This window comes from Ranitomeya variabilis, chromosome 2 (assembly GCF_051348905.1).
Source record: "Ranitomeya variabilis isolate aRanVar5 chromosome 2, aRanVar5.hap1, whole genome shotgun sequence".
Lineage (NCBI taxonomy): Eukaryota > Metazoa > Chordata > Amphibia > Anura > Dendrobatidae > Ranitomeya > Ranitomeya variabilis.
The window spans coordinates 43644192-43656767 of NC_135233.1; the positions used below are offsets into that span (position 1 = coordinate 43644192).

The 12576-nt window shown below is 38.5% G+C and overlaps 1 protein-coding gene across 3 annotated transcripts in view; it reads left to right on the forward strand.

Moving 5' to 3' along the window:
• Positions 1–421: 421 nt before the first annotated feature.
• LOC143809067 (uncharacterized) overlaps positions 422–12576 on the forward strand; it is a 55282-nt gene continuing 43127 nt past the window's right edge. For all 3 annotated transcript variants that reach the window (XR_013222053.1, XM_077292227.1, XM_077292228.1), the window contains exons 1-2: positions 422–482; positions 4051–4185. Coding sequence is in view for 2 of the 3 variants with exons in the window: in XM_077292227.1 (XP_077148342.1) it covers positions 4073–4185 (113 nt within the window). In the remaining variant the exon portion in view is untranslated. The remainder of the gene's footprint in view (positions 483–4050; positions 4186–12576) is intronic.

Sequence of the window (12576 nt, forward strand, 5' to 3'; positions counted from 1 at the left end):
TCAGTTCATTAGAAGTCCAATTCTGTAAATTGTGTTTGCCACATGGATTTTAATATAGCGACTCAGCTATGGCCCCTGTTCCTATGCTTCCTGGTGGGCCCTTCATGCTTCAGACCAAGGCTGATCAAAGATTAGATGATGATTGATTTTTCTTTTTTTTTCTGTATTACTGTATTTGAAAATTCCAAATACATACTTTGCATGCACATACTTTCCAATGCAATTTTTCATTTAAGTTCTTGAGATTTCACTCCGCAGACAGAATGGCTGGGGAGAAATTAATTAAAATGGAAAATGTACTTTTACATCTTCATATTTCACATACTTTAAAGTTCAAATAATCTTTCATGTTTATTTTTTGAGAATGTTGGAAATATCTGGGAATATTGGATTGCTAAGACGTATTCATTCCCTCCTTTGTAGGACATCAATACCAGCACAGTCTAAGATCAGTGCTTGGAAAACTAAGGCAGGTCTTACAGGTAAGTCACCATGCGGGTCTTGAGGAGTGGCAGGTCTCACAAGCATTTCGAAAAACTCTGTGACCCACTCCACGAAGTTCATGTTCCAGATGTGGTGCTCTTGGAAAACTTTCTTCCTGTTCTTACTTTTGGCTTTAGAATTATTCCTGTGGCTCACCCTGGATGACTTGCATATAACACCGTCGTTGACACTCATATGGGATCCCTCTAAGGTTCAAGACCCACACTACATTATCATCTCCCTCTTAAAGGGAACCTGTCAGCAGGATTGTGCACAGTAACCTACAGAAAAGTGTCAGGTTGGTGCCGTTATACTGATTAAAATGATACCTTGGTTGATGAAATCACTTGCCGATAGATGCTACTACACACTGCTGCTGGCGCCATTTTGCAGAAGTTACAATTTTTTCTTGTAAGCCAACAATATTATATGCATTATGTAAAATAGGAGGCAGGTCACTGAAGGATCAGTGACATGTAATAAACCCATAAGGATGAATATGTGAACAGAGCACCACATAAAGACCCACCATTAGGCGTATTTTGTATGGAGCATCTTATGGGGACCATCATGAACAGTATGGAGCATTAGATGGGGCTCCTGATTCAATATGGATATTCAAAAACACTTAACCTACTGATGTCTGAATTAATTTTACTTTTATTGGCATCTATTTTTATTTTTGACATTTACTGGTAGCTGCTGCATTTCCCACCCTAGGCTTATACTCGAGTCATTAAGTTTTCCCAGTTTTTTGTGGCAAAATTAGGGATCTTGGCTTATACTCGGGTCGGCTTATACTCGAGTATATACGGTACATTAAACTAGGATCTCCTGCCATGAACAGGTAATTACAACAAGGGATCTCTGAGAACCAGCCAACAATTATAGGATTCGTATACTCAGAGGTGAAGAAGTACAATTCCTGAGACAAGAGCTTCCTCTGTTCAAAGGAATTATCTCATACTCTCTGGAGCCAGTGGTCAGTGATGCATATTGGGGCTTGCATCAATCTAATATTTATGGGAGATATATTTTTGGTGTCGTAGCGAAGGAACAAAAATAACACATTCACTCAAATCAAAGTAAGGCCACTTGCAACTTATTATTGGTCAGATTGATGAAGCTATCCATGCAAGGTCTCATCTCTATACACTGTGTTCCAAATTATTATGCAAATAATATTTCCTCATATTTTCTCTAAATTACCTATCTGAATTGCAGTCATTGTTATTTTCCAGTCATCTACTATTCTGGTATAATTGCAATGTTTTGGAACTAACTGCCTATGAAAACAGTATCTTTTTAAAAAAAATAAACACTCAAAATGCATGTTCCAAATTATTATGCACAGCAGCGTTTTCAACCTTTTTTTTTTATTTTGAACAAAAAAAATGGTCAATTGTGAAGTTATTAGCATTATCAGCTTATTACAAAATGAAATCAAACAGTTTTCAAGTGAAAACTTTATTCTAGGTGATGTTACATTTGCACGTAGGACCCCTTGTTCGAAAGAAGCTTCTGAACTCTCTTGTCCATTGAATTTGTCAGTTTTTGGATGGTTTCTGCTTCAATTGTTTTGCATGTGGACAGAATCCCCTCCCAGAGCTGTTGCTTAGATGTGAACTGCCTCCCGCCATCATAGACACTCCTTTTGATGATGCTCCAGAGGTTCTCAATGGGGTTGAGGTCAGGGGAAGATGGTGGTCACACCATAAGTTTGTCCTCTTTTATGCCCATAGCAGCCAGAGATGCAGATGTGTTTTTTGCAGCATGAGACAGTGCATTATCATGCATGAAAATGATCTTGCTGCGGAAAGCATGGTTCTTCCTCTTGAACCATGGCAGGAAGTGTTGTTTTAGAAACTCCACATAGATTATGGAGTTCATCTTTACCCCTTCAGGGATCATAAAGCGACCGACAATCTCTCTCCCCATGATTCCAGCCCAAAACATTACTCCACCTCCTCCTTGTTGGTTGGTGCCTTAGCCGTGTTTTCATGGGGTGTCCATCCTCCACTCCATCCATCTGGACCATCGAGCGTTGCACGGCACTCATCGGTGAACAAAACAGTTTGGAAGTCAGTCTTCATGTATCGTTTGGCCCACTGGAGCCGTTTCTGCTTGTTGCAGTGGATAGAGGTGGTCGACAGGATGGCTTACACACAGCTGCAAACCTCTGAAGGACCCTGCATCTTGTTGTTCTGGGGACGTTGGAGGCACCAGCAGCTTCAAAAACTTGTCTGCTGCTATGACAAGGCATTTTTGCAGCTCTTTTAACCTTACGCAATTGCCTGTTGGAAAGAGTCCTCAATTTTTCCTTATCAGCACGCACACGTGTGCTGGGAATCAGCTACATACTTCTTGATTGTGCAATGATCACGATGAAGTGTCTTGGCAATGTTGATTGTAGTCATGCCTTGACCTAAATACTCCACAATTTATTGCTTCTCAGCAGCCGACACATCCTTTTTCTTTCCCATTTTGGCAAAAAATGTAGACTGCTTAATAATGTGGAACAGCCTTCTTAAGTAGTTTTGCCTTTATTTGGACACACCTACCAAACTAATTTGCACAGATATCTGCAATTGCTTTCAGTGATATAAAGAGCCCTGACACACATCACCATCAATGAGTTTAAATGACTAACAGAAAAATTCTAACCTTATCACTCATAAACTCTATGTGCATAATAATTTGGAACACAGTGTAGAAAGATAATATCGTGATAGGAAATTGACAACAACATCACCCGACTGCGATCTCCACGAGTGAAGATATCCTGAAAGTTGGGTATCTCATAAATTTCAAAAAGACCTCGCACATCCCACAACCAGTCCCCATATGAGTTCAGCAAGGGGAGATAAATGGGCTTACCGTGCTCTAATAAAAATCAGAGTTTGGGTTTCTGTCATTTGGCAGTTCTGCAAGACACAGTACTCTGTGGTTCTGTCCATTGCTCTAAGGAGTTGTTCTAAGCAGTACTTCCCTGCACTAAGCTCTGAGCCATTTCCAGGACACAGGTTTAGAACTTTATCCCTTTTACCCTATGTGAGTGCATGTACCGTATTGTTTTGTTCCCAATTTGTATACATTTTATAAACGCTGCCTACTTTTCCAGATTGAATATATAAAATTTAATAACTTTGTTCCTCTTGTTCCGGAAACCGCATACTTGAAGCCATACGCTACCTGTAACCGGTCCAATCGGCCTGTATAAGTGATTGGTGGTGGCAGCTAGCAGTTCCTTTTCTTATTGTGGAGTTGGCAGTGACTGTACCGGGGTATATATATATATATATATACATATATATATATATATATATATATATATATATATTTCATGCATTGGAATCGGAGGTATATACACTGTAAGTTCTCCAATAAGCAGCCTAGTAGTGTAAAGAGCCGCAACCTTGTCCATCACTTGTCTGTAAATTGTGTCATTGTCCTAAAGATTGTTAGTGGCAGAGTTGCATGCCCTGACAAATTGGTGACAGCAGCCGATCTGCACAATTCCCCCTGCTGTTATGCCTGACACTGACCATAACTACTTCAACTCTACAGGACCGAGAGGAAGCCGCTGACCATGAGAGCTTACATTCTACAGGAGAGAAAGGACACTGCTGACTATAAGAGCTTACAGTCTATTGGAGAGAGAGACTTAACCAATGACTTAACCACTGACCTCTACTGTACAAGGTATGATAATCCGCTAAATATTATAGATGCAGGGAATTATGGGCTGACCATTAGTGTTGAGCGATACCTTCCGATACTTGAAAGTATCGGTATCGGGTAGTATCGGCCGATACCGGAAAAGTATCGGATATCGCCGATACCGATACCCGATACCAATACAAGTCAATGGGACACCAAGTATCGGAAGGTATCCTGATGGTTCCCAGGGTCTGAAGGAGAGGAAACTCTCCTTCAGTCCCTGGGATCCATATTAATGTGTAAAATAAAGAATTAAAATAAAAAATATTGATATACTCACCTCTTCGGAGGACCCTGCACCTCACCGCTGTTAACCGGCAGCCTTCTTTGCTTAAAATGAGCGCGTTTAGGGCCTTCCATGACGTCACGGCTTCTGATTGGTCGCATGCCGCTCATGTGACCGCCACGCGACCAATCACAAGCCGTGACGTCATTCTCAGGTCCTAAATTCCTAGAATTAGGAATTTAGGACCTGAGAATGACGTCACGGCTTGTGATTGGTCGCGTGGACGGTCACATGAGCGGCACGCGACCAATCAGAAGCCGTGACATCATGGAAGGTGCTGAACGCCCTCATTTTAAGCAAAGCAGGCTGCCGGTTACTACCAGGGCGCGTCAGAGGGTGAGTATATCCCTATTTTTTATTTTAATCCTTTATTTTTTTACATGGATATGGATCCCAGGGCCTGAAGGAGAGTTTCCTCTCCTTCAGACCCTGGGAACCATACACTGGGAACTTCCGATTCCGATTCCCGATACCACAAAAGTATCGGATCTCGGTATCGGAATTCTGATACCGCAAGTATCGGCCGATACCCGATACTTGCGGTATTGGAATGCTCAACACTACTGACCATACAAAATGACATTAGCCTGCGCTCTGATGCTTTAGCAGTGTGGGAAATGGTGCCGGGCAAGATTTTTTGCAAACTGTGAAACTAATCTCGCAGTGTTCGAATCTTCGTGCTGCCACAAATTTTAGGAAATTTGACTCAAACTCGATCCTCTGCTGATTGATCCAATCATCTCTTTTGTCCTCTTTTAAGGACTTTTTTTAAGGACTTAAATGCAAGTGTGGTTTGGGGCTAAAAATCCTTTTTCCATTTGGGTTCAATGAAAAAAAAAATGCACCATTTGCCTTTTACAGGCTTTTTGATTTTCTGCACATTCAACTTTGATGAGGTCTGTGGTCATAAATTAATTGAGAGGAGCTTAGAAAAAAACAGATAAAAGAGTTAAAAATTCCATATCACATCATGATAGTAGGCTGACTGACACATTCTCAGTTAACTCATTCTCCAGCAAACAATAAATAGTGCAACACATACAGTGGCATGTAAAAGTTTGGGCACCACTGGTCAAAATTACTGTTATTGTGAACAATTAAGCAAGTTGAAGATTAAATGATTTGTAAAAGACCTAAAGTGAAAGATGACACATTGCCTTTGCATTTTAGGCAAAAAAAGCAAAATTTTCATCTTTTGCATTTTAAATTTAAAAAAAAATTAAAAACAGGAAAATGGGCAGATGCAAAAGTTGCAGCACCATACATGGCTAATACTTAGTAGGACCCCCTTTTGAAACTATCACAGCTTGTAAACACTTTTTGTAGCCAGCCAAGAGTCTTTCAATTCTTTTTTGAGGGATTATCATCCATTCATCCTTGGAAAATTCTCCTAGCTCCGTGAGATTCCTGGGCCATCTTCCATGCACTTCTATTTTGAGGTCTAGCCACAGATTTTCAATGATGTTCAGATCAGGGGACTGTGAGGGCCATTGTAAAACCTTCATCTTGCGCCTTTTGAGGTCGCCTATTGTGGATTTTGACATGTGTTTATGATCATTATCCATTTGTAGAAGCCATCCTCTTTTCAACTTAAGCTTTTTTATAGATGGTGTTACATTTGCATCAATAATTTGCTGAAATTTCATTGCATCCATTCTTCCCTCAACACGTGAAATATTCCCCTTGTCATTGGCTGCAGCACAACCCGAAAGCATGATTGGTCCACCCCCATGCTTGATGGTTGGTGAGATGTTCTTTTCTTGAAATTCTGTGCCATTTTTCTCCACACATACTGTAATACTATTGTAGGAACTCTAGGATTCTGGTAGCGTGGGGCAATGAACAGACAGAGACGGGTTTCTTTAGTGCAAATAGTGTATTTGTAACACAGCAAAACACACGAAAACAATATACTGATAACCCGCAATAAAACAAGTCCCTTAACCTTATACAGCTAAACAGAAGAGTTCTTAGGCCAAAGTCCTTGGCAAGGTGAGTGTGACATGCAGATCCAAAACACAGTTGGTGCAGAAAGAGTCAAATCCGGGTATGTAGTAAACACAGGGAAGTCCAGAAACAAGTCCTCAGGTTAATCCCAGGTGTAGCATGAACACGGGTAAGTCCAGAAACAAGTTCTCAAGTTTATCTCAGTTGTGGCATAAACACGGGTAAGTCCAGAACAAGTTCACATTAAAGTATTATACTGGTGTAATATCCAGTAGCTCCCACCGGGGGGAGTAAATAAGGATTAAGTAGCAAACATAGTCTAAGTCCAGCAGCAAAGTTCCAAACACAGTTCCAAAACAGAGTTCTTACCTGGAGGAGTGAACCAAAGCCAACAGACTGAGAGTGTAACTTACATAGGCAGAGAATGTCCAGAGCCACGGGTAGAAGTACAGCAAACAAGCAGCTGAGCTGAAGGAGAAACAGAAGCAGAATACTCCAGCAAGGAGGCTGACACCTGACCCAGGTTTTAAACAAATGAACAGGAATTAGGGCAGACAAAAACAGCAAACTCCATCTTAACAAAGGGCAAAATCATTCACAAGGTAACTTGGAAAACCCGGAATACTGACACATACCTTTGATTATTGAGGCCAAAGTGTTCTATTTTAACATTATCAGTCCACAGAACTTGTTTCCAAAATGCATCAGGCTGGTTTAGATGTTCTCTTGCATACTTTTGACTGTGAATTTTATGGTGAGAAAGCAGGAGAGGTTTTCTTCTGATGACTCTTCCATGAAGGCCTTATTTGTGCAGTTGTCTTTGAACAGTAGAACAATATACCACAACCCCAGAGTCTGCTAAATCTTTCTGAAGGTCTTTTGCAGTCAAGTGGGGGTTCTGATTTGCATCTCTCTAGCAATATTATGAGCAGCTCTTATTGAAATGTTGATTGGTCTTCCAGACCTTATCTTGACCTCCACTATTCATGTTAACTGCCATTTCTTAATTACATTTTGAACTGAGCAAAGGGCAACTTGAAAACACTTTGCTATCTTCTTATAACCTTCTTCTGCTTTGTGGGCCTCCACCATTTTCATTTTCAGAGTGCTAGGCAGCTGCTTAGAAGAACCCATTGCTGCAGTTTTTTGGCACAAGGTCAGAGAAGTCTGGATTTTGTAAAGCTAGAAAATTTGCATCACCTGGCCTTTTCTAATGATGATAGTGAACAAGCAATAACCCTACCAGGCTAATTAAGGTCTGAAACCTTGGTCAAAGTTATCTTTGCACACAAATCTCCAAGCTTGCCCAAACTTTTGCATTGGCCCATTTTTCTTTTTGTAATTTTTAAAATGTAAAAAATGACAATTTTTTTTCTTTTTCCTAAGATACAAAGGAAATGTGTCATCTTTAACTTTAGGCCTTTTAGATATAATTTCATCTTCAACTTGTTTAACTGTTCACAATAACAGTAATTTTGATCAGGGGTGCCCAAACTTTTACATGCCACTGAATACATTTTATTTATCAGACCATAAAAATTGTATAAAAATTCTGAAAAGGAAAATACTCAACAAGATAAAATGAATAAGTGGTGGAGATGTCAAATATCAAAATATTGTTTTCATAATGGCATACATGCATAAATTACAAAATTATATAGTAAATCCTAAATATCCAGAGCAGATGAATATCAAATTCAACAATTGCATGAAATATATAATTAACATAATAAAGTATTCTTCATGGACTAGTCTACAGATCAGAACAAACTAAATGACATATTCTCTAGTAAGATGGCAGCTTGCATATCATTAAATACAGGTATAGTGACATGATTATTTTGATTCCTAGATATATTAAAAAAAATGCAGAAAAAATAATAAGCAAAAGTAACATACAATCACAAAAATCACATATTTATAGGTTCATGATTGCATGTGGATACACATCACTCTTTGATTATTTTGTATGTGTTTAGTGCCACTGTATGTGATAGAAGGCAAGTGGTGCAAAAGTTTTATTGAAACCCAACTGTAAAAAATGATTATTTTTAGCCAAAATTACACACATTTAATAAAAAAAAATTGTCCAGGAGGTGGACAAACCCTTTAGTATATTACAATAATATACAGTCGTGGTCGAAAGTGTTGGCACCATTAAAATTGTTCCAGAAAAGCAAGACAAAATTGTTGGCAACCTCAACTTCATATTTGGTTGTACACACTTTGGAGAGACCACTAATTCCCCCTCCCACAGAGGAGTTTGGCATGTAGAGAGGTCATATCTTGCCACTGCAGAAGACCTCGTTCTTTAGCCTGGATAACTTCCCCTGATGAACCCCCCAAACGGGAGGGGAAACGCGTAGGGAAGACACTTTTTCAGGGTGGCTATATTTGATCATGGGCATCACTAAACAGGCTCACACTTGGGTACTTCCCTTGTAAGGGCGGGAGTTGGTTACAGAGGGCACGACAGGGAAAATAGGCCCCCGTGTCTCCCCTCACCCCTCTGCGGTCTTTTTTCTTCTCCCAATCTCCTGGTCTCGGACATCATCGCACTATAGAAAACTTCTGAGTGCCAGGAAACAACAACTTGGGTGAGATTGTGCCATTTTAATACAGTACACTGGGAATCATGAGCACTTTTTTATGGTGTATTTATGTCTTTTAGGTATGCATATTAAATGTTAAGTTTTAATTTGATTTAGTGACTGGCTTTGCTGGATTTGGTACACACTTTGGGATAAATAACTGCAACTAATCGCTTCCTATAAGCATCAACAACCTCTCAATTGGAATTTTGGACCACTCTTCTTTTGCAGACTGCTCCAGGACTCTCATATGTGAAGGCACCTTCTCCCAACAGCAATTTTAAGATCTCCCACAGGTGTTCAATGGGATTTAGATCTGCACTCATTGCTGCCACTTCAGAACCCTCCAGTACTTTGTTGCCATCCATTTCTGAGTGCTTCTTGAAATGTGTTTGAGATCATTGTCCTGCTAGAAGACCCATGACCTAGAACACAAACCCAGCTTTTGGACAATGGGTGCTACACTGAGACCAAAATCCTTTGGTAATCTTCAAATTTCTTGATGCCTTGCACACAGTCAAGGCACCCAGTGCCAGAGGCTGCAAAACATCTTTAAAATTCCACCATAATTGACTGTAGGTACTGTGTTTTTTTTCTTTGCAAGCCTTATTCTTTTTTTGGTAAGCAGTAGAATGATGTGCTGTACCATACAGCTCTATCTTAGTTTAATCTGTCCACAAGACACTTTCCGAGAAGGATTTTGGCTTACTGATGTACATTATGGCAAACTGCAGTCTAGCTTTTTATGTCTCAGTGTCAGCGGTGGGGTCCTCCTGAGTCTCCTGCCATTGCATTTCATTTCATTTAAATGTCGATGGATAGTTCACCCTGACACTGATGCACCCTGAGCCTGCAGGACAGGTTGAACTTCTTTGGAACTTGATTGGTGCTGCTTATCTACCATCTGGACTATCCTGCATTGCAACCTTTCATCAATTTTTCTCTGCCATCCACATCCAGGGAGATTAACTACAGTGCCATGAGTTGTAACCTCTTGATTATGTTGTGCAATGTGGACAAAGAAACATCAAGATCTCTGGAGATGGACTTGTAACCTTGAGATAGTTGATATTTTTCAACAATTTTGGTGTTAAGGCCTCATACAGTTCTCTTCTCCTCTTTCTGTTCTCCATGTTTAGTGTGGCACACACAGACACGCAATGCAAAAACTGAGTCATCGTCTCCGCTTTTTCTCAGGTTTTAGGTGTGATTTTTATATTGCCCACACTATTTACTTGCCACATGTTAGTTTGAATGATCATCACATGCTTGAAACAAAGTTGTTTACCCACAATTTTGGAAAGGCGCCAACAATTTTCTCCAGACCATTTTGTTTTTTTCTGCGAAATTGTGTCCAATTTGCCTCTTTATCTCTATCTTTTTTGTGTTGTTCCAATACACACAAATGAAATGAACATGTTTATAACAAAGCATGTGTAACTGCAATAATTTCATTGGCGAAAAACTTAATTTTCTGGAACAATTTCAAGGGTGCCATCACTTTTGGCCATGACTGCATCTAATTTTTTTTTACGATTTTTTGTTACTATTATTTTATTATTTTTAAATCTCTGAAATACAATTGGATATTTTTTACATTTTGTTTTATTTATCCTTTTTATTTTAAATCCTCTATTTTGTATTTCTGGCTCCCTGGCGGCATCTCCAACCTAATGCAAACAATTGAAACAAATAAACATATCCATAAAAACATGAAATAACATGTTATTAATTTTTTTCTCTTATTGTAATGTTAACTTTTTTTAGCTTTAAAATTTTGGATATTAATAAAAAAATTGCCCTCCTGCTGTCCTCACCAAATATTAAACCACAATTTACGGTATCAAACAGGAGATTTACTGAAGGCTTTTCTCACTCCTAAATATATATATATATATATATACATATACATACATATACAGTATATATATATATATATATATATATATATATATATATATTACATGTTTGAAATGTTATAAGACCCATCTATCTAAGAATAAGAAAAAAAGTAAAGCAAAAAAGGTAATAAAAATAGATAATTAAATAAATCAATCAATACATGAATGAATAAATAATGTATTTCATTTGCAATTTTTTCAATTAGTTCATTTCTTTTTACCACCTTTTTTTCTAGCCCAGTTTAAATTAAAAGTGATTTTTTTTTGTAGTAAGAAAAAAAAGGAAACCTGAGATGTTCAAGAAAAAGAGTGTCTTTCAGAAATGTGATGCAGGCATTATGAAAACACAGTCCTGGTGCAAGTAAAAAAAAGGGCCTATCTTATGCAGTTTTGCTTCAAAACATAAAAAAATTCTTAATGGCTTACATCTGCTGTATGACTTCAATTGCTTCTTTTCCTGTCTTGGTATGTGAGAAAATAGTCCAAGCTGGATTTCAGAGTTTCCCCTAGTCTCTGGTTTAGTGAGGATGCACAGGAAATTAAGCATATTCCGAGTGATGGAAATGCAATAACTCCGCGATTTAGGTCCAAATGTTGAAATGAAACAGTGCCTTAATACGGAAGCCACCCTTTCTAGAGGGGGGAGGAAACCTGACTGTTTCGGCTTCGAGGGTAGTCTGCTTAAGTCTCCAACATAGATTTCTTGGTAATTTTCCACACAGAAAGTAATACTTTATTGCAAAGCTGCTGATTTACTTTTACCTTTTATAGTATGTTATGCTATAATTTTAAGGAAAAAATAATGTAAATTAAAAATGATTATACAGTATCTGTTAATTTACACCAAAAAAAAAGTAAAAATGTTTTGCATTAACTCTAGTAAAAAGTTTATCTTCCACTTTCTACAGGTCGTAAAATTTATAAAATGGGCATAGCTACACTTTTTACAGATGTAATATTATATGCCAGTGAATTAGATGTTAGATTTTTATATCCAGACTCAGCACTGAAAATACACGAAATGTGGAGCAAAAGTTAGTAGATTGATAAAGCGCTGCGGAATATGCACAGTATAAGCAAAGAATAATAAAAAATAAACACTAGAGATACATTCATCTTCAGAATTGAAACATTAGCAATTAGCAATTAAAACATGCAGATTTTACTACTATAACTTTTTTTCCCTTTAACTTAAAGCGTTATTTCAAACTAAAGAAAAAAGTTTAAATTCTCTGTTTTCCACAGTAAACTGGGCACTTTTTTTTCATCTGTGACAATAGCATAGTGTATCTTGAAAATATTACTGTGCTGTTTTTAATTATTTACAGTTTTTTTTTAGAATTTTAATAAACCACAAAGACAAATGCTTCCATAAGGTAGTAGCAGCGTGAAATAATATACCGTATTTTTCAGATTATAAGACGCACTTTTGTTCCCCCAAATTTTTGGGGAAAGTGGGGGGTGCGTCTTATAATCCGAATCTGTGCTGTGCTGTAGAGGAGGTGGGCGGCTCTGGAGTGGTGTCAGGGGGCTGGGGTGGGCTGGCTGCAGAGACAGCAGGAGGTCCTGTGCTCCCGCTCATTAGCCTCATGTAATATTCACTGCACCTGCTGTCCATCACCTCGGTGCTGAACCTGTGCCGAGTTGA